Source organism: Electrophorus electricus, chromosome 18, assembly GCF_013358815.1.
Source record: "Electrophorus electricus isolate fEleEle1 chromosome 18, fEleEle1.pri, whole genome shotgun sequence".
Classification (NCBI taxonomy): domain Eukaryota; kingdom Metazoa; phylum Chordata; class Actinopteri; order Gymnotiformes; family Gymnotidae; genus Electrophorus; species Electrophorus electricus.
The window spans coordinates 3534004-3556503 of record NC_049552.1 but is presented as its reverse complement, the minus strand read 5'-3'; the positions used below and the strand labels follow the sequence as shown (position 1 = coordinate 3556503).

Below are 22500 nucleotides of genomic sequence, written 5' to 3'. Positions count from 1 at the left end.
GGCGCTCTCCTTCAGCGTGCACTCTGCCACCACTTTGGCCCTCATCTCCTTCATGTAGAGCATGAACGCGTTCAGGGGCTTCTTTATGTGCGGCTTCTTCTCATCCTCCTTCTTAGAGGGTGCTGGAGACTTCCTGCTCCAAAACAAAACACACCAGGTGTCACTGTGCGCGTGCACGCGCGCGCGTGTGTGTGTGTGTGAGAGAGCAAGACACAGTGGTGTGATGGTAGACACAACACTGATAAAGGGAGGGGGATCTTTCACGAAACGAGACCAAAAAAAAAAAAAAGCAAAGTGAGTTGTGAGCAGGTCACTGGGTTTGTGTTTCTGCTTTGTGAATGTGTAAGTCAGGACCAAGGTCTCTGTTGTGTTAGCGAGTGTGTGAGAACCAACTTGTGTGTGTGGCAGCTCTGAGGTCTCTCCATACTGTGTGTGTGTGTGTGAGTGTGTGTGTGTGTGTGTGTGTATGTATGTGTGTGTGTATGCATGTGTGTGTGTGTGTGTGTGTGTGTGTGTGTGTGTGTGTGTGTGTGTGTGTGTGTACCCACGTGTGTGAGGCAGGGCTGAGCTCTCCATTGGGCTCCTGTTTGATGGCAGGGGAGACGATTGCAGGGTGTGGGATTCCTGTCTGATGAAGGCCATGAGGATGATGAGGCACCATGTGAGGAGAAAAACGACTTGACACCAGACTGCAGAAAGAGAGAGAGAGAGAGGGAGAGGGAGAGATTTATTTTAGAGTTTTTGTGAAAGTTTTTCAGAGGCAGAATTCAACAGCCTTTCCTGCAGTGTCTCAGTGATGGCCATTTCCTTCAGCGCTCATTACCTGTCATCTCCCACACACTCCCACACACTCCCACACACTCCCACACACAGTCAAGCTGAGTCTGATCTTTGGCATGCAGGCTTTGTCTGAGACACTTAATGATGTGTCTAGACTAAAAAAACAAAAAACAACCCCCCCCCCCACTTTACTTCCACACACAGCCCCACACACCACTTTTCATTCATATTTCACACGTAGTCCAAATAAAGCTGCTCTCAAAGGCACCATTATAAGTCTTGCTACAGGCAAAGTGCGAAGTGTGCAGTTACCGTGGAAACAGAGGGGAACGCGACACCTGAGAACACATTCTGCACGCGTGCACAAACGCACAGAATACACCTTTCCAGAAACCACGGAAACCACTTCCTATGGAGGGCTGAATGGGACACTTTTCAGATAGCAGCACAAAGGCTTGGCACAAGTGTACAATGAAACATTATCATCATTCAGTCAGAGAAAGAATGAGACCGTGTCCCCTTGCACGCTGTGTGTGTCTCTCTCTGTGTCTCTGGTCTAGGCTAACAAAACACCCCAGTAGAAGACAATATGACCAGTCAATATACTCTGTGCAACACACACACACGAAGCAGACCCTTTGGCATGTGTGTGCGTGCGTGCGCGCTCGCGTTTTCTCTGTATGTGTGCGATTTTCTGTGTGAAGCAGACATGCAGTTCAGCATCTTCTGAAAGACTGGAAGCGCCAAACTACTGAACTGTTTCAGCTCAGTGATTCAGTAGCAGTTTAAAACAGGCCTTGCTGAGGATGGGTGAGCCTAGAGAGACCATCTGCTCCACACCACTACCCTCACCACCTGTACCGCCACCTCAGACACCCCCCCCCCCCCCTGCCCCCAACCACACACACACACACACACACACACACACACACACACACATGTGCAGCCAGCAGAGGACAAGAGATCAGACAGGAGCCGTCAGGTTTGGAGATCAGTTCAGCCTTTCATCTTTGTGTGTGTGCGTGTGGTGGAGGTGTGGCGTCTGGAGCTCAGTGCAGCATCTCCCAGGAAGTCCCACTCCCACCCCGCCCAGTGGAGAACTCGGGAAAAGTAGAGGACAGATGAGCCAAAACGCACAGTCTCTCAGACACACACACTTACCTGGACATAGATGCGTTCATTGCCAATGCTGGGTACGGGTGGCGGAAACCTCCTGGAGGAATGGAGTACATGGGCTGCCCTTGTCTGAGAGAGAGAGAGAGAGAGAGAGGCCATAGAAATAATAATACTATTAAATGTAGTGGTAACAGTAGTGATGACAGTAGCATTGGTGGTAGTAGTAGTTGTAGTAATTGTAGTAGTAATGGTATTATTGTCATATTAGTATTAGGATTAAATATAATATTTCCTACCTGCAATTTCTCATACATAATTTAAACTATTTAAATCTATTTTACTGTTTGTTTACCATATACTTAATTGCTTCATCAAAGCTTTGGCAATACAAGTATAAATGTTTGTCATACTAATAAAGACTGAATTGAATTGAATTGAGAGAGAGAGTGTGTGAGAGTGAGTCAGACAGAGGCTATGAGAAGAGAATCTCTCATGTCTATGGCGGATCTGCCGTGAGCCGTATGTGAGCATGTGCGTGCGTGTGATGTATTCACTCACTGTGGGACAAGCCAGCCCAAGGGGTGGGGAATCTGGCCCATGGCTCCAGGAGACAAGGGGTAATACGGCGAGAGCTCCGGGGGGTGGGGGGTCCGTGGGATACCTGCACCACACAGCAGCCATCAGTTTCCCAGCCTATAGGGGTGGTCTAGAGTTCCTCTGTGTGTGTGTGTGTGTGTGTGTGTGTGTGTGTGTGTGTATATACGCGCGAGCGCACACACATATTACCTGTCTTTGGGTCCAGAATCTCCGGGGAGAGATGTGCAGGAGGCGTCGCCGGTGAAAAGTGATCATTACTGTAGGTGATGAGGGGGGTGAGGGGGTGCATGTGTGCATGCTGTACTACGGGAACCTTATTAGACTGGGAGACAGAGAGAGAGGGGGAGAGACAGAGAGAGAGAGAGAGGGGGGGAGAGGGAGAGAGACAGAGAGAGAGAGAGAGAGGGGGGGAGGAGAGGGAGAGAGAGAGAGAGAGAGAGAGAGAGAGAAAAAGAGAGAGAGACAGAGAGAGAGAGAGGGGGGGAGGGGGAGAGAGGGAGAGAGAGAGAGAGAGAAAGAGAGAGACAGACAGAGAGAAAGAGAGACAGAGAGAGAGAGAGAGAGAGAGAGAGAGAGAGAGAGAGACAGACAGACAGAGAGAGAGAGAGAGAGAGAGAGAGACAGAGAGAGAGGGAGAGAGAGAGAGAGAGAGAGAGACAGAGGGAGGGAGGGGGGAGAGGGAGAGAGAGAGGGAGAGAGAGGACAAAGTCAGAAAAACAGGTTGGGAAAACGGTTTTGTTTTCAAAATATGCAGCATGAAATAAACAGAGAGTAATTTGTTGGGTGGAACTGTGCATCAAACTGCAGTGTGTATCCAGCACAAGCCTGAGTTTGTGTGTGTGTGTGTGTGTGTGTGTGTGTGTGTGTCACAAGACCCTATGGTGCAATATGGACCAGCCCCACACATCATTGTAAGTGGAATTTGGTGCCAAACAGACTCACCACACATCCATCAATGCACACACACTGCCAAGCCCCACCCTAGCAACTCAAACAAAAAGTATACCATCATGTTCTAGAGAGAGAGAGAGAGAGAGAGAGAGAGAGAGAGAGAGACACACACACCGACCAAAAAAGAAAGGCAAGTTCAGGACTCAAATGCTTCAGCATTCCAGCGTGTGCAGCAGTACAGTACTGCACCATGTCTGTGGTCACTAACTGAACTGAGTCACTCGGACTGATTAAGTGAAGCACTGCTTAAGGAGGCGCATGCTTTAACTGGGCCCTAGACGGCAACCAGTGTTTTCTGAACGTGCAAGTTCAAGTTCCGTGTGAGTGCATGACCATTAGTGCATGATCCCTGGCACGTCTACATTAAACTGAAAAGAAACTGTCCACCCTACATTTTAGCTGGGGGGTGGGACATTACCCCACACAGTGAAAACATCCACTACACCGAAGTCACTAGTCTGCCAAACACACACTTGTTCACTGTTTGCATCAATCACACTTTCACTACTATTAAAATGTCTTGCATCTCTCAACACTGCTACCATACTGAGCGAGGATGTGAGGTTCCTCACGTGTGCTAGCTAGCAGTTAGCCATATGTGGGCAGTGCAACAGAGCGAACCAAACGCGGACGTTGTTCGTGAAAGGCTTGTTGAGACTAGCTATTGCTTCAGAGCTACAACCCGAGGTGCATGTAGTGCTGAAAGTTAGGTTTAGTTTGTCAGTATGTAACTACAGACCACGATGGTAATGTCACGTTTTTATAAACTCCTCCTGTGGTGAGCTGTACCACCAGCTGGCTAGTTAGCTAGCCAAAGTCACTTTTTTGTCAGTACAGAAGAAAGATTTAGCACCAAAACGCTTGGGGTTTTAATTTAAAATGATACAACAGAAGATGGCCTACTTTGTCAGCCACTGCTTGTGGCAGAGAAACAATGATTCCGTATTGGGTCTCGAGTGAGTGTCAGTCTTTATGTCAATGCAAATCTCAGGTATGCAAATGCAAATCTGGGGTATGCAAATGAAGACAACTATTCATGACAAATACAAGGATTAACAGGCTACCTGTACTGAAAAAAAGATGTGTGTGTGTGTGTGTGTGTGTGTGCGCGCGAGAGAGAGAGACCAAATCATGTGCTGGTGCGCCTCACTGAGGAAGTTGGTAACACCAGTGCTACCAGTGGAGAACTTAGTCTGGAATACTGCTCAACTTGTTAAAAGCAGAGTTTAATGCTTCAGCTTCTAAAACCACGTAGGAACGCCAGACACAGGCATCGCTGACAGCACAGGCTCACGCACACTTCAAAAGCCTGTGTCTGCCCTGTCAACAGGGGGCGGTCTGGAGCAGTTCTGAGAAGCAGAGGAATGGGAGTGGTCTTAAGACTCTCATGACCCTTTCGAAAAATCACCACCGTCTCTGTGTGGCATCACAGTGGAGAGCACCGCCAAACAACCGCACTACATAACCGATGCGGAGGGCTGTCCAGGGCCTATCTGATGGTCTGGGCTATGGCCGCCATGCTGCAGAGGAGCAGGACTCAGACAGAACAGCTAGTGAGGGAGGGAGCGCGCGAGGGAGGGAGGGCTTCTGTCATCTAAACGCTGCTCTAAAGACTCCACACTTCACATTGGAGGCGAATTATTAGGCAAACAGCCTCTAGGTACCAGACTCACCAACCGTGCAGCCCCTTTCAGTGTCGAGTGTGTGTGTGTGTGTGTGTGTGTGTGTGTGTGTGTGTGCGCGCGCTTGCTTTGTATTCATTCGCCGGGTGGGAGGTTCAGAGTCCTTTCAGAAACTCTGGAGGAGAAAAGAGGAGAGAAAGGGAGAGCGCAGAGCATGCTGGGATAGCACAGCTTTGTTTGTCAGACGCACAGGAAGTGGATGTCAGAGTGGCCTGACCATGACATCAGCATTCAGAATGAGCTTGGAGACACACACACACACACACAAATTTCCTACACAAACACAGACAAAAACATGCTAATTAATCTTGATTATTCTGGTTGGTGACAAATCTATGCTCAGTGAAACAGACCTGAGCATAGCAAAAAGGAAAGGAGAATGACAACCCCAGAGGAAAAGACTTCTGCGCAGACAGGAAGCACACACGCACATGCACTCACACCACACACACACGCACCCACTCACGCCTGCACATATGTGCGCTAATCCAGTTAGTAGCTAAAAAGGCCTATAAAGGTGAATTTAAGAATAGGGCTTTTGGTTTGCTCCAGACAAAAGTCTCTTGAGTGGAGACCTCTCTATGCAGACCTCTCTGTGCAATGAGGGCTCCACAGTGCCAGTGGTGGGCTGTGTGCAGTGGCTGGCAGGTAAAGAGGCTCCGCCTCCAGAGCACAGACACCTCACTGTGCGAGCCTCAGAGAGGATACACTCAGGTGTGACTCAAGACAGCTAGTGCAGACAGCCTCGAGAAACACACGCACGGGAGTGCACGATTTCTCACATGGGTACATGACACGTATCCTAGTTTAAAACGCATGCACAAACACACATGCGTAAAAGGTGAAAACAGGAAAAGAGTAAAGAAAACAGGTAAGAAAATTCTGAAGGTGTACAAGGAACATTACTAAAGAGAGACGACTGAACACTGAAGCGCTGCTCTGAGCTGCTGATGCTGGGTTAGGGGTCGTAACAGCTCCTGCATCATGGATGCTACATTTCCCATAGTATACCACAAACTGCACAAGGGTGCAAAAAGAACATGACAGAGGGAGAGACAGAGGGAGAAAGAAAGAATGCTAAAAAAACAAACTCGGCTATGCAAGCAAGAGTCTCCCTTTCCCCCCTCTAGATAGGAACACACACACACACACACACACACACACACACACACACACACACTTCTGAGCTGCAGAATACTAAGCAAACCTGTCTACTGAATAATTGAGCATCTCGGACTGAGCAGAAAAACACATTAGCATACAGACCTTATGGGTCCAATCTGACTGACAGTCCCATCTCAATAACTGTGTGTGTGTTTGTGTGTGTCCATATACCAGCAAGTAAACACAAGAGTAAATCTTTACTTATATTAGATTCACAACTGAATAAAATAAAGTTCATGTATTGTTCATAGTCTGCAAACACCGCAATGATCATCTTGTTGAAACTTGTGCATTTTTGTGCCAGTAAAAAAAAAACCAAAAAACCAAAAAAAAAAACAAAAAACTGTCTACACCTAGCCATCATAACCATCATAAATATTCAACATCCTTGCTAATGCAATCCATATCATTGGCTGAATAGCTAATGGAACTGTTTTGAAAGAATACCCCTGGTCTCTCTGGTCATGTCTCTAAGGCGATTCCTGCCATCCTGTCGTGCTCTGCACAGAGTGTGCGGGCGAGTGTGTGTGTGTGTGTGTGTGTGTGTGTGTGTGTGTGTGTGTGTGTGTGTGTGTGTGTGTCCACCCCTCATTAGAGCCCAGGCAGGCCAAGCCACCTGCAGAAGTAGCCAGCAGCATCCTCTGAGCAGTTCTTATTTTCTACTCTTACGTCTGCCCACTTGCTCACTGTATCCGTTCGTCTGCATCCTACATGATTGAGACGTCTGCGGAATGAAAGCTCTGGCGACGTTAAGTTGGATAGGTCTGCGCGTCTGTGTCTTGGCTATAATGACCCATCTAACGTCCATTTTTTTAAAAGGCTAGAATTCCTTAACGTTGATGCCCCGACGCCTCTGCTGCTGTTAGTCTTCGATGCGAAGCGACGCCTCCAGAACAGGCAGGCAAACTCTGACCAAAGCACTTGTTCAGAATCAATACAATGTGATTCAATGTCAACTGTGAGGCAGACTGGTTGGTTTGGGGTGGGTTAGTTACAGCAAAATGAAAAGTAATGGGCAGAAGTCACGTTGGCAGCGGGTCGAACAGTAAAACAGCCGTGCAGGGATGTAATAATGTTATCTGAGCGCATACTTCAAGTTGTGTCGATGTCAAGCCCTGTGAAACTGATCCAGGGTCAGTGGCACTTGGCGCACGGCTGACAATCAGGTGCTGAAATCAGACATGCCTCCATCCAAGGCTAAGGCAATTGGCAGGACACCATCCCCACCTCCACCCCAATGGCCACCCCCCACCCCGGGGAAAGTGGGAAAACGGGCACGTCTCTGTCATGCAGGAACGCCAGGCTAGAACGAGCCTGTGACCTTCCCATCGCACGCGGTTGAAGAGCACCGTTCACCTGCTGTCGCCTGCACACACGGCGGCATGCTCCCCCTGCGTGTGCATGCCAGTTCTACAAACACAATCCGCACGCAATGGTGGAGCTGCAGGGGTGAACAATGTGTGCAGTGTCCGCAGGGTCAGCACACGGGGCAGCCTGGAGGTCAGCAGTTGGTGTAATATAATAAGATAGAACTGCAGGCTATAGGAAGACACACACACACACACACTGCTATCTGTGATTAGGGCACATGTCTTTAGCCATTTAAAGCACTGCTACACAGAGAGGAATAGCATTCTTTACATATTGAAATCTGCCATTCAAAGCATAAGCATTAAATACTCCATTCAATCATAAACTACCCCCCCCCCCACCACACACACACACACACACACACACACCACAGGCCTGGAACGTCTCTCAATATCAACACACAGATTCTCATCTCCCAATGCCATCATTCACCAACCAATCAAACCAGGCAGAGGGTCTGACATCCATGCCACTGCGATCTCAGGAGGGAGGTCGCTGCCCACCACCCTGACACAACATGGGCAACTTCACCGGCTGCCCGCCAGTTTGGGTTCCGCTGTGCCATGCAGGCGATGGGGGAAAAGAAGCCAGAGCAAGCCAGACTTGGGCGTGTTTATGAGCAGCACCCGAAGAACAAGAGACTAAGAGCAAGTTGTGAGGGTGTGTGTGTGTGTGTGTGTGTGTGTGTGTGCGTGCGCGCGTGTGTGTAAATGCACGTGTATGTGCGCATGCGCTAACCAAGTGTCCTGGCGTAGGTGATCTGGAGTCCTTCAGGGCTGCTGAACCAGGCACATCCAACAGTGGCCACTTCATCTGCAGATACTGTGGGATGAGAAATGAGAGCATTGAGACACAGCACACACACACACACACACACACACACACACACACACACTTCTACTAAAGACAAAAACAGGCCTGCAGTCTCAGTCATAGGTAATGAGCATAAATGGCACTGCATGATTCTTTAGCTATGAACAAACCCACACCCACCCACCCACACACCCACCCACACACCCACCCACACACCTCCCTTCCCTACACATACATGTCCAGGCTCAACCCACCCCACCCTCCCATTACACACACACACACACACACACACACACACGTGCTAAAATGTTCACGGCGCATCAAACTTCAGTGTGAATTTTCCCCTACACCGCGGAACATTCTAGAGCAAACAGGTGCGGCAGGTACCGTCCCCTGCGCCAGCTTGCAGGACTGTGCGACAGAGTGGTGTATACAAGCCTGGGCGAGTTCTGCGGTGACTAATGCCAGACAAGAACATGACACACACACTCGACATGGTGCACACAGACTGGATGGAATGCGCTGCCCACAAGAACACAGAGGGAAAGACTCGTAAATAAGAAGGCTATGGTCAGTAGAGAGCAGTTACACAGACACCTGCGTGCATGTTTGTGTGTGTGTGTGTGTGTGTGTGTGTGTGTGTGTCAGCACCAGTGAGCATGAGGAATGAGGGTGCAGTGGAGGGGGGTGTGAAATCGCCGTTTGTCGGGGAATGTGTTCCTACAAGGGCCCAGCTGTGGGATCCCATCGAGAGAGAGAGAGGGAGAGAGGGAGGGTGGGAGGGAGGGAGAGGGAGAGAGAGGGAAAGAGAGCACACGTGTGAGTGTGTGTGAGTGAGACAGCTGGAAGGATATCCCACGGAGAGCTCTGGGAAAGCAGGGCTGCGGTAAGAGCTCGGCCCCAACCGATGATACCCTGGCGAATAGCTCTGACCTCCTGACCTTTCCCCAACGGCACCATTTAACCCCGGGAATCTGCAGCTTTTTTCGGTGCCCCATCATGGCCCTGGCTGTCATCGTGGGCGTGGTTATGGTGGTGGCTGTGGGCGGGACCCTGACGCACGGCCCCACGAGGCTGAAGGGACTGCAGGTGTTCCAGTCCTCAGCGCTTTTCTGACAGGCGCGGTGATTGGCTAATCCCCACGGGGGGGAGGATTTCCCCCCACTTCCTTCCCAGGCCGAGGCCGGGGCTGCGGGGCTCGACTCACACATCTGCTGTGCGGATCAGCCTGACGGCCGGATGCGGCAGGTTCTCGTGTGGACGCTTTTCTCCAAACCACTCCCCAGATCTCAGACTAATGAGAGGCTGTTGTGAGGGGGTTTCGCGTCCCTCCAGCAACAAGCCGAGGCCGGCTGTGCTCAGTGCTTTGCCTGCTGAGCGTGTGCGCGTGCACATGTGGAGGAGATGTAGTGTTAGTTGTTCCAATCATTTCCAGCAGGTGCAATAAACTTTATAGTTGATCTTAGTCTTCGGTGACAAAGCCTCCAGACACACCTCCTCTGTAACGTATGTGTGCGTGCGTACTCGCGCGCACACGCACACCTTTAAAATGCCCAAACACAGTCCGATTTACAAAAATTTGCTTTACAATGCAGAAATTCCAGTTCGATTATTGACGGTGAGGCCACTCAATATCATCAATATTAACCATCTCAGTCATGGGAAACCCAAGCCTTCCAAGCACTGCCACAGTGCTTCCTCCTCCTCCAGCCGTATGCAATCCCTGTTCCTCAGGAAATCCATCTGTGGAGTTTCTCCACCTTGTGTCCTGAATTGAAAACTGGCGCCCCCTGAAGTCCATTACAGTTACTGCACTTAGAACCAAGCCCAAGTTTCAGTACCCACCCGGACAAAATAAGGCAAATGCCATCAAATCTCATATATTTAACATTAAATACATCATACACTTAAATTAGAAACACTGTGCTACTTCATACGTGGCCGGTTGCGTCCCTGGAAACAGGTTTGTGGGTGGGCTTCCAAACGGCTCATAAAAAGCTGCACTGAGCCTCGCAAGGGTCGTGAGCAGGGGGTCGCCAAGAGCTGGCAGCGATGCCGGGGTTAGCTTCGCTCCGGAGCCATCCGGACCAACCCCCCCCGCTGTACCACCGGACAGGGAGGAAGGAGGTCTGTGCGGCCGTGGGTTAAAAATGGAAAAGCCATTACCGTGCGAAGGGAAGCGCCTTCAGAGAGGAACGGGGATGGGGGGAAAGAAAAACATTTTCAGGAATGAGTTTCTGCCGGCGCAGGGTATTGTTTCCTGAGGGGGGGCGGGAGCGAGATCAGCATGGGCCCCTCATTCCCATCCGACAGGGAGGAAATTCTTGGGGTTGACATCGGGGGTGGTGAGGGGGTGTACTCAAGGAGGCCAGCACCACACTACGGGCTACACAACCACAGGGCTTCGTTCGAACTCATCACACACACTGTACAGCGAAAAACCCTGGCAGGGTTTAAAAAAAACAAAAAAACAAAACACAACAAAAAAAAAACAACAACAACAACAACAACAAAAAACCCAAATGCATGCACGCAGACATTCACAGGTTCAAAATCCAAGCTCACTGGCAGTCTAATCCGTGTCAATCATCTGCCACTACTCCATGCTGCGAGCCCACGACACTTGTAAGACTGAAAATCTGCTGTTCTCTCCCTTGCTCTCCAAACACTGTGCAGTTTTCCAGGTAGAGCTGAACACTTTTCCTAACGTCTCCCTAAATCAAGTTCAACATGCACGAACGTTACAAGCACCTCCGTCCACCTACGCTTCAACCCGATGCCATACGGGCCACCGCCGGGAATTTGTGATCTTTGGGCCTTTACTTGGCCCGGGATGGCGCGTGCGCCGGCATCCTGTCCGTTTGGCCCCGGGGCCCTGACACGGTGACGCCGGCGTCACTAAACCTGTCTGCGAGCTGGTGCCCAAAGCCTGAATCCACAGCCTGGATACTCGGCGCTGATCAGCAGAATCCATTTCCGAAAAGGACGAGAGAGAGAGAGGGGCGTAAAAAGAGTGTGAGAGGGAGGGAGTGCCAGAGTGTGTTCTTTCGGCTTATATTAAGTGTTTATACCAAGGGGCTTTGGAAAGAGACATATAAACTCAATTCAGCAATTACGTTTTACAGTACACTTCAGGCACAACACTAATGCTTTGCAGGTGCACTCAAGTTCAGTTTAAACAATGAAGACAAGAGCTGGCATGAAATAGAGACCCAAGAGTGAAGAGGAGGACACGCACACAGACACACACAGGGGTGGGCTCATCACCCTTTATTATACATTGCAAACCAGCATCAGTAAAAGGCCGGAAATTGAGAGCATTCCCCTGCATGGTTCTCTGTTAGCTACCAGACTGACGTCAAACCCAGCATGCTAAATTTAAAAAAAAGCTTTAATAGACCTCAGTTCTTTCCACATTCCATTGCCCTTGCTATCTACAAGCGACCTGCATTGGTACACACACACACACACACAGCTACGATCAGGTTTGTAAATAAGCAATGCTTGTGTTCCACTACATCACTGTCCACAATGTCACAGGGTGCCACGCCGCTGTCCTTCTAATGTCCTGCCCATGCTACCCGTCCATGAGTCCTGTGGTGATGTTTGGAGTGTCTCACACACACACACACACACACACACACACACACACACACAGACCCCGCTGATGCTTATAAAACCCACATACAACCCTCCCTCCACACACACACACACACCCCTACAGACCCCGCTGATGCTTATAAAACCCACATACAACCCTCCCTCCACACACACACACACACACACACACACACACAGATGCGCATGTACGCAAAGTGAGAAGCCAGAACTTCAGAAACTGGGCCTCAGACAGGCGTGTCTGCTCTGTCCCCGTCCCTCCTACTTCCTGTCCCTCTAAGGGTCTTCCAGCACTCCACCCTGGCCCGCGCCACCCAGAGCCGACATCAGAACCGACTCGCGTGCTCCGACCAGGCCGGGTGGGGAGGAGGGGCAAACAAAAGGTGGCGAAGGCTTGTTCCGCTGGAATGCCAAGCCGTGGCGGGTGCCTTTGGTTCGCTGAACAGAGAGAATATGGCATATGCTCTGGGGTTTCGCCGGGTGCCAGCAGCCTGGGTGGGATTGTACAGCTCTCTTTCATGGAGAGAGAGAGAGAGAGAGAGAGAGAGAATTTTTTGGGGGGGTCCCCATGAAGCTTTGTCAGTTCCAAGGAGGGGGCCAGCCCGCCAGGGACACAGCAGATGTAACCGGGAGAAATAATGCCAAGAGGCTGCCAGCGGCACCCACACAGCAGGCGGGACGGACGGAGGAACGGCTGGGTCCCGCACTGGGTTTCAGTCCTGCTCCCACAGCCCCGGGAGGTGGCATGCTTTCCGCTGGATGGGCTCGAACTGGGCTGCCGGTTTTTGGGGTAAAGAGTTTGGTGGGGAACTTTGAGTCATGTGGAAACTGAGGAGCAGCTTGGAGCTTCTGTGTCATGCGCGGTGTAGGTGCAGCAAGTTTTGGAAACAAATAAAGCTGAGGAGAAACACACACACACACAGGCCACAAGATAATGTCAATCAACTGACAGGCGCCCTACGTGTTTATCTAAGCCCCACTGCTGAGAGCAAAGCCCCCCCTGCAAGCAGTGTGTTGAGGTGCTAATTCTCAGCTAATAAAAGCCCATCACCTGTCCTGCACCACTCATTCACACCTACTGCAGTTCCAGCTCAACACACACAATCAAAGGCTTCTACTGCAGCCGGCGCACAATGGAGGCGAGGAAGCCCCGCCCACTCCCAGCTTAGCGCCATTGTTTTGGACCTGTGGCAAATGAAACAATTACAGAGTCCATTCTCAGGCAAATGGACAGCGCGAGCATGCTAACGGGGCTGTAATTAGTCGGGGAGGGTAACAATTAGCCCAGCGAGACAGACCCGACAGGCAGGGTCACCCGCTGCACAGACGCGCCTGCAGGCGAAACGCGAGGAAGATTAGTAACAGAAACCGAGCTGGAGGTATTTAGCGTCAAGGCCTGGTGGTTGGTCAACGCAAAGCCGTTTTCACGGTGAGCCGTGCCAAAGATCACATGACGACCTCAGGCGGAGCTGCGCGGCGGCAGCCGCGGCTGTGAGCACATCTCCGCAGAGACAACGAACCGAGCTCCACGGGCATTTATTCACAGCTACATGGGGAACGCATCCAGGTTCTCCTTACGTGCTTCAAGCACGGGAACTTCGGGCGTGTCCTCTGTGAGAGGACCCAACTTCGCAGGCCGGAGCCGTCCGACAGCGACCTTATCTGAAGCCGTGCCTGGTGGGAGGCTCATGCGTGCTCGATCTAAAGCGCATGGCTAACGCTAGGCTAACGGTGCGAAGTGTCTGTCAGCGTGTGGACGGCGCAGAGTTAAGTGCGTGTGACAGGCTTCTCCCACTGCCCACGCTGGGCATCCATTGTGACTCCTGCAGTCTCGCCGCACTCCGATTCACTGCCTGACAGCACTAAAAATTGGGTCAAAGGTCAACCCACTGGAGTGCACCAGTTACCATGGCAACCTGGTCCTTTTTAGGCTAGACTCATAGGCCTCTTAACATGCTCTTGGGCACAAAAGACCTATTAGCCGAGTGGAAGAGGGGAGAGAGCTGGAATGGTGTGTGTGTGTGTGTGTGTGTGTGTGTGTGTGTGTATGTGTGGAGTAAGAAGGGGAATATGTATCTGCACAAGAGTGAAGAAGATGGAAACATTTGTTTATAAATACCTGACAACTTAAAGTCTTGGTCAGTTGGGTTTAAACTAGAGGTTTGAGAGTCAAAGGTCTGAGGAAATGTCTGTCCAACATGGGCCTACACAGCAGCTCAACACAGCTGCTCCTAAACCAAAGAAAACATCCACTGTGGTTCCCATACCATCAGCTGAGTTTACCTCTGGCAAGCACGTCTGCGTGCGCGCGCGCGCACACACACACACACACACACACACACACACACACACACACACACACACACACACACACACGACCAGCCAAAGCGTATGAAATCACTCTTCTCTTTAAGAATGCATCAACATACAATAAATCACAGAAGCCTTAGTAACAGAACTGTTACTGCTGCATCAGTACTTTAAGCTCACTTCGGTTGAGAAAGACACCCAGACACACACCAAAACACACAGACACCAACACACACGCCCCTTTAAGCACCCACAGAATTATAGGACTTGGGACAATATCCCATTTTATTCACAACTGCAACAAGTTGGGATTTAAATGGAGACAGATTTTAATTAAGTTCTAAAGTATTATCCTTCCCTTACTCAACTTTAACTAGAATTGTACTGTTGGAAGCCCTTGTTTCCTGTATAAATGAATTAAAATAAACTAAATTAAAATGTGGTCCAGATCCCTGCTCCTCAGTTGTTGTTTTCATAATACTTGTCCATTTTCAATGCATAAACACAGCCCAGTGGGCTAAAAACAAACAGTAAACAACGCCTGAGTGGAAACCGTGTCTGGACGGCCCTTGGTTCTGACTCCCCACCGCAGGGTGTGTGTGTGTGTGTGTGTGTGTGTGAGAGAGAGAGTGAGAGAGTGAGAGAGAGAGAGAGAGAGAGAGAGAGAGAGAGAGAGAGAGAGAGAGAGAGAGAGAGAGAGAGAATGGGCCTCCAGCCCATCCCTGACCCATGCGGCCAGCTAGCGATTTTGTCCCAGCTGTCATGCTCGTCGGAGTCGCTGCTGAAATCTAGCCATGACATGATCCTGATCTATGACTTCCTCGGAGGTGGGGGGGGGGGGTCAGTAGCTAGTCTGAGGCCTTTAAAATGGAGCACAGTGGTGTTCTAATAATCCTGTTTCAGTTGCTATGGGAGGGCATTTCTTTCACACCGCACTTAAAAGGGAGAGAAGAAGTAAAGAGAAAGAAGTGCGAGAGGGAACGTTGAGAGAGAGTCAGAGAGAGAGAGAGAGACAGACAGTCAGAGAGAGAGAGAGTGTTGTTCAGTTGAGCTGGGCTAAAAACTAGAACCTACGGCATAAGTGAGCTATTGTGTTCCAGAAAACAACGAGGGTCAAATGAAACCTTGCACATAATTAGAACCACAGGAAAATAATTGGGGCGTCTGGCGAGAGGCAGCCTTCTCTCGGGGAAGAGGGAAAAGTAGCCATATTGTTTAAGTCAATTACCAGTGAGTGCTGAGGTCTCTCAGTACCTACGGAGATCTGGTTACATCCCCCTCCCCCTAACTATTGTACAGAGCTGGAGTCCCTTCAGTGGCTTGTAATGTTTTAACATTTTTTAAAGTACAGAAGTGTTTAGATGTGCTAGTAGCCCTTGTTGTGCGAGTTTGCAAGCAGCGTGTTCAGTGCGGATTCTTCTATAGGCAGGGTGTAGGCTAGCGCTCATTCAAATTCACGGCAATTAGCCTCAAACTATTTTTATAATCTAATCCAGATACTGTGGCGAGCTGGGAAATGCCTGGCTGGATGTTTGCCGTAAAAACCTCGACAGAGGGATACCATTAACTTGCGCTTTTGTGCGTGTGTATGTGTGTTAGTGGGGGTTCAATGGGCTAAGCTATCCCATCAAGAGAACTGTTGCTCCACAGTCTCAAATCCTGGATGCCATGTTCAGTGCCCGAGCACAACGCAAGCACACACCACCACGTGACCACTCCTGATTATTATGGGTTGCGCCGCTTATGAGGTTACCCTTGGCAACTTGATGGCCAGTCTTAGCCCTTGGCATAATAATCACTTGTAACCCTCGCGCCCGCTCACTCCCCCTACTTCCCCTGGCCATGGCAGAAAAAGAGAAAATAAATATTTGCCTGCAAGTAAATTTGATCTCACAGGGCTGAGTGAGTGCCAGGCCTACAATAAGAGCCTGTGCTTAGAGGAGCTCTGCTCACGGCACCGTTCAAACCAACCCTTTCACTCACACACACACAGAGAGAGAGAGAGAGAGAGAGAGAGAGAGAGAGAGAGAGAGAGAGAGAGAGAGAGAGAGAGAGAGAGAGAGAGAGAGAGAGAGAGAGAGAGAGAGAGAGAGAGAGAGAGAGAGAGAGAGAGAGAGAGAGAGAGAGAGAGAAGGGGTGGAAGGAACAGAAAAGAGGTCTAAATTAAACACATTTGTTTCTGCTCACACATACCACAAGTCTTATGAAAACAGAGCAGTGATTGTGTTCACTCTACAACCCCCTCTGACAGAAACCCACCCAATCCTGTGCACGCGCACACACACACACACACACACACACACACACACACACACACACACACACCCCTTCCCCCTGTCCCACAGCTGTCTATAGATGGCTTAGTGTGTGCAGAGGCACACAGAGAGGCCCAGACCTCCTGGTCAAACTGACTCCATTACTATAGATGCCTTCTACACATCTCCCTTCTCACATAGAGCCTGTCTCTCTTTGCACAAACATGCTCGCGTGCTAACACACATGCACGCAGACATGCACACGCGCGCACGCACACACACGCGCGCACACACACGCGGAAAAACACTAGCTCATGGCGAGCTGGGAACTTCCTCTCTGCCTTGCTGGCCCAAGAAGGTCTGGGATGCCAACAGCCTGCAGGAGCTTCAGTAAATGCGCTCCGGCTGGGCGACCCAAGAAGCACCCTCCACCGACAACACACTGCCCCCCCCACCCCCACGAAGCCCAGGGCAACGCACTAAACACTGCTGATCGGAATTAACGACTGCTTCATTGCACACGCAACCACTCCCAAGCCGGGGCTCCACATGTTCCCGTTTGGGAAGCATTATCACGACATTGGTTTTTGCAACGCTGACATCACAGAAGGCCGCAATATGTACATCAGCCCTTGTTTTCTTACTGCGTGCCGTGAACATCCCGATTAATCACAGATGTGCTGTTCGGGTGTTCTGATGCGTCACAACATTCACACGAATGTCCTGACAGTCGCATAATTGCGATGCGGTGCTCCGATCCAAGCCGTCCACGAGACAGCGCGCTCTCCCTTCACCCACACCCACTCAGCTACTACTGTTACATGCATTAGTCTTGTTCCTATAGGACCCAAGCAGGAGTCAAAGGTCCTCACAGCAGTAGCAGAGCAAACAGGAAAGCTCCAGAGCACAAAAGGAGGAGTAAACAGTAAGCAGCGTGGGTGTGCTGGCGGGGTTGGGGGGGTGGAGGTTCAGGTGGGGCGTGACGGGGCGTGCCTGGGCGCCACTGCACGGGTCACAGAGAGGCTCAGAGTTGCGGGGAAATGGGCACAAAAGGCACCTTCAGCTCACTTGTCTTCAGCGGGACCCTGCAGGGAAGGGCAGGGTCAGCAGTAGAGGCCACACCCTCCACCACGAACGTGTCAGACGGCAGTCAAGGTGTGTGCCTGAAGCGTAACAATTCCAAACAGAACCAGTTCTTGGACCAATAGGGAACATGCTGCAATGTAATCAATAAGGGATCTGAAATCTGTGCGTGTGTGTGCACGCCACATGTCAAGTTTGCGAGGAGCAGGACAATGAAGCCTCACCAGCCATAATGTGCAGCAGCTGTGAGGCCTAGTCATCCTCTCTTAAAGACACACCGTCCCTGAGCACAACTGCGCCTCCACTGGGAAGCCGTACAGTAACAGTACTGCATAAAAGGGGGAGGAGCTCACGAGAACTGGTCGCTAGGTGAGGTCCTGGTGGGGGGCGGGATTCCAAGCTGACCGACTCCACCGCTCAGTCTGGTGTGACCTCCGTGTTCATTATTTTTCTGAATGGTGTGTGAGCAGAGACAGACATAGCCCGACAGTGAGAGGATCAGAACTCCCGCCCCGCGATGTCCACGGTCACACAGCTCACGCGGACGCACTCACCAACACAACACTAGCAAAGACACACCAGGAAATGGGAACCCAGGCTAGTCACAGGCACCTTGAACACCCCCAAATTTCCTCTAGTAGCACCAACTGCAGCTATTCAAACCTCAGCAAAGACCCTGAAGAACATACTGAAGACATATGAAGAGTTTAGGCAGCAACATGCTCAAGAACAGAGTAAAAGCCTGAGAAAAAGAGAGAGAGAACGAAAGAAAATGGTGAGCAATTACAGCCGGGATTTACAGCCTGACAGAGGCCGTATAAATCAAGAGTTCTGTGTTAATATGAAGCAGACGGGCCTAACACACACACAGATACACACATGCGCGCGCACACACACACAAAGACTGATCACACATATTTGCACAGCACCAAATATGAGACAGCAGACGGATTTAAATAGTATTAAAACATTGAATACATAGCCATGGTTTTCTTATTGCACGCGTATTTTTGAGTTTCCAGTGGGCGTCTGAAAACGTGGGTGAGAAAAAAAAGAATGCACCTGTTCTGGTGGCTTTCCACGTAAAAGGATTTGGCCCAACAACAACATGGCAAAAACACGGTGTATGTATATAATGCTATTTTGCTTGTATTGCTACATACTGCAATTGCAACAGGCCCTGCAACGCATTAAATAACACTAGTGAACTAGTGACATGGTTACAGATTGGCCTGCATGGTTTTGACTGAAATTACTTACATTTGTTGGCTCATATGAAGGCCACAATTCATCAAAACACCAAGAGATCACTCATCTGGAACATCTTTGAACGGTTAGAATATTCACCCTGAGATTTGTCAGAGGGTTTTCTGGCATACTGCATGTAGTTAGTATTGAAAAGGCCAATATTGTGATGATTAACGAACCAATATATTGTGCAACCTTAGTTTGACAATTTTCTCCAGTGAGAAACAGGATAAGGTGAAAATATACGAGTTCTCGATGATGAAAAGGTGAAAAACACAAGAAGGACGAATGTGCTCCAAGCACAAGAGCTGCACGTGGTCTTAGCGTTAAAGTAAGCCATATTAAGAGGGTACACTGCCAGCCAAGGTCAGTTTTACATTTGAGGTTTGAATGTGCAAGCGTGCACGTGCACGTCTCTGAAAAGATGCCACGCAAAGCCTTTTCCTCCTTATGGCCACAACTAGAAACATTCACAGATCAGAAATTAGAAATGCACACGTTCACAGGGTTACAGAGTGCGTGCAAATAATAACATGGGTGTAAATATTCAACATGCCTACAATGTCATGTCAAGTATAATTCACCAAATACATGTATGCGCGCGCACACACACACACACACACACACACACACAGGGGTCTCAAGAATCCCACTCAGTCCTGTGACCCCCAGTCTAGACCTTTCACCCTTAACCCCAGGGGCAAACAAAGCAATGAGTGACACTGTGAAGACTGTGTGTGTGTGTGTGTGTGGGATAGAGTAAGGGGGTGAACTGGAGCTGTGTGGGGTGCGATTAGCCTCCCGACACCGGTGCAGAATACTCACTCTGTGCGACTAATTCGGGGTCAAAGTCTCTCGCTTATTTAATCGCGTTTGTTTGCCAACACCTCTGCATTACCTAAAGCCAAGGAAACATGTCAGCCACAGATTACCAGCACGCACACAGGGAGAGAGGGAGAGGGAGAGCAAGAGAGAGAGATCCTAAGCTCAGCCTCATTCACAATTCCTCAGGAGGGGAAAGGATGGAAAATTCATAAAGCACGCACTCACTCTCACACACACACACACACACACACACACCCCTCCAAGCAGACTGGGGCTTCTATACCTAGCCAAGCCCAGTTCTGCTGAGTGCACCAGGCCGAGCCCATGCTGATACCAGCCCAGCCGGGTTCCACTGCACCGGGACATGTTCCTCCCAAAAAGACCTCTCAACAGTGCCTGAAGCTCAGGGAAGAGGCTGTGGACTGTGTGTCGAGTGGGTGGGTGTGCAGGCGCACTTGTGAGCACAAGTGTGTAGAGTGTGGAGGTTTCCAGTCTCAACAACGGGGTGTAAATCAGTTTAGAGTGTGTGTGTGTGTGTGTGTGTGTGTGTGTGTGTGTGTGTGTGTGTGTTTGGGGGTGTGTGCGTGAAGCTGCTGCTGCTAGGCCTTTGTCCTGCCACACATCACAGTCTGAAGCACTCAAAGAGCCCATTCAGTACTAGCACTTGGCTTGCCAACACACACACACACACACAAAAATCTCATACACACCCAAACACACTCTCCATTTTCACTGCTGCACAGACTAAAATAACACAAGTGCTCAGACTCTGATCGTTATACATTCTAATGATCCTCCAAATCAAACCCGAGTTAATTATGTGCAGCAAACTCCCGCTCCAGGACCTGTGGAGGAGACGTGTCCTGGTGGCTCACAGACGCTGCCTTGTGATGACAGCTGGCATAACACAGAAGCCCGACACGCACTGAAGCAGTCCAAACCCATTTCACAGGTCACCAGTGACAGGTTTGTGTGTGTGTGTGTGTGTGTGTGTGCGCGCGCACGCACGCACGCACTTGTCTTCCAGTCAAAGACAACATTCCAGGACCTCTTGTTAACAAGTCCAAAGCACAAAGCAAACCCATCCGACTCCACCAGGGAAAGTGAACGGAGTGGCAGGCTCTTCTGACACAAGCCACAGCCCAGCTCTGCTCTGATCCAATCAGCGGGCTTCCCAGAAACGACCAAGCTCGTCAGCCCAAGGTCAAGTAGAGGTCAGTCCCGCCAAGCACACCACGGTACGGTGGACGCAGATGGCGGAGTGGAGGAGCCGATAGTGGCACAAAGTGCGGAGATGCCTGCGCCACAGCAACGGGGGACGAGTGGGCCGCCTGCGCCGCGGCTATGAGCTGTCTGCGCACGCCTGTTAGGGGCGAGAGCTCCTGCCTTCGCGGAGGCTTCGCCCCAGAGCTGCGTTAGCGTGGCAGCTAATCGCTCCCATCTGGAGCTCCACAAACAGAAGGGTCGAATGAGGGATAGGAAGAGGAGAAAGAGGGAAAGCGGAAAGGGATACTGGTGGCACGGGGAGGGCAGGCGTCAAGTGACCCATGAGATGACATTTCCTATAGCCAGCGAGAGAGAGAGAGAGCGCAAGCCCGTGCCCCGGTCAGGGTCCCACAGTGGACCACCTCAGCCACATCCATGTTCCCAAGGCTGCCCAGAGTGGGGTGCTTGGGGGCAGGCGGCCCGACGAGCCCGCTCGCCCTGTAAAAGCACAGGGAAGCAGCAACCCAGTCGTGCCGGCAGGCCTTTACGCGGGAGCCCTCTGATCTAGAGCGCCTACATCCCTCACCTCTGTTCTGGCTCGTCCCGCGTTAGCCGGCTTGCCCCGACACGCTTACACGTTTATTCGGGCTCGGATGTTCCCACGGCGCAGTACATCTCTGCTGCACAGGGTTTTTCTCACTCATTCACACAGGGTGTCAATGAGGCAAGGCGGGCCAGTGGAGTTCTGGAGCATGGCATGGGCATGACACGCTCCTGGGTGACTCCGTGCTGCGCATCCTGTACGGGTGCCAGGGTCTTGGCCTGCCTGCTCCGTGCCTGGACACCCCAGCACAGACTGCAAACCACTGTGCTGTGTAATCACCCCGGTATACAGTTTCATGAGTGCTGTTCGCCTGGCTTTAAATGTATGCCCACCCCCATCCCCACCCACTCCCACTCACCCACCCCCTTTGGTTGGCTCTCTCTCCATCCCCTGTCCTCTCACTCTTATCACCTCAGCTGCTCTGCCCCCTTCTACCATCCCAGCCTCTCCTACCCCAACTTCCTTCTCCTTCTCGCTCTCTCCCTCTCCTTACCCCAAACTCCTGCTCTTCCTCTCTGAGTTTGCACCCCCCCCCTCCTCCTAAGCTTTAACTGAAACCATCTGGTTGGAATACCAGACTGATGAAGCTCTGTTTGGGAGTTACACCCCCCCCCCCCTTCAGAACAATCTGGTTTTATTAGCCTGCAGTCTAGCACTTAGTGCCCTGGTTTTAAGAGCCTAGATGCCTCTACATGTGAAATGAAACCCAGGGCTCTGAGCAAGGGGCCACACGTCGTCCCCCGGGACCTCTGTGCTGCTGGGGGGGCCCCAACTGTGTGTGCAGCCCTGCTATCAATCAGCCTGAGAGGTCTTATCGCCCAGAGAGGCAGAGATGGATCACCCCCCCCCCACCCCCACCCAGCCACCCCACCCTGAC

At 50.8% G+C, this 22500-nt stretch overlaps 1 protein-coding gene across 1 annotated transcript in view; it reads right to left on the bottom strand.

The window, feature by feature from the left end:
- tcf7l1b (transcription factor 7 like 1b) overlaps positions 1–22500 on the bottom strand; it is a 37737-nt gene that overhangs the window by 5124 nt on the left and 10113 nt on the right. The window contains exons 4-9 of the mRNA XM_027024188.2: positions 8400–8483; positions 2683–2815; positions 2455–2557; positions 1942–2025; positions 549–689; positions 1–133 (exon numbers count right to left, since the gene is read on the bottom strand). The exon at positions 1–133 is cut by the window's left edge and continues 27 nt beyond it. Coding sequence (XP_026879989.1) covers positions 1–133; positions 549–689; positions 1942–2025; positions 2455–2557; positions 2683–2815; positions 8400–8483 — 678 coding nt within the window. The remainder of the gene's footprint in view (positions 134–548; positions 690–1941; positions 2026–2454; positions 2558–2682; positions 2816–8399; positions 8484–22500) is intronic.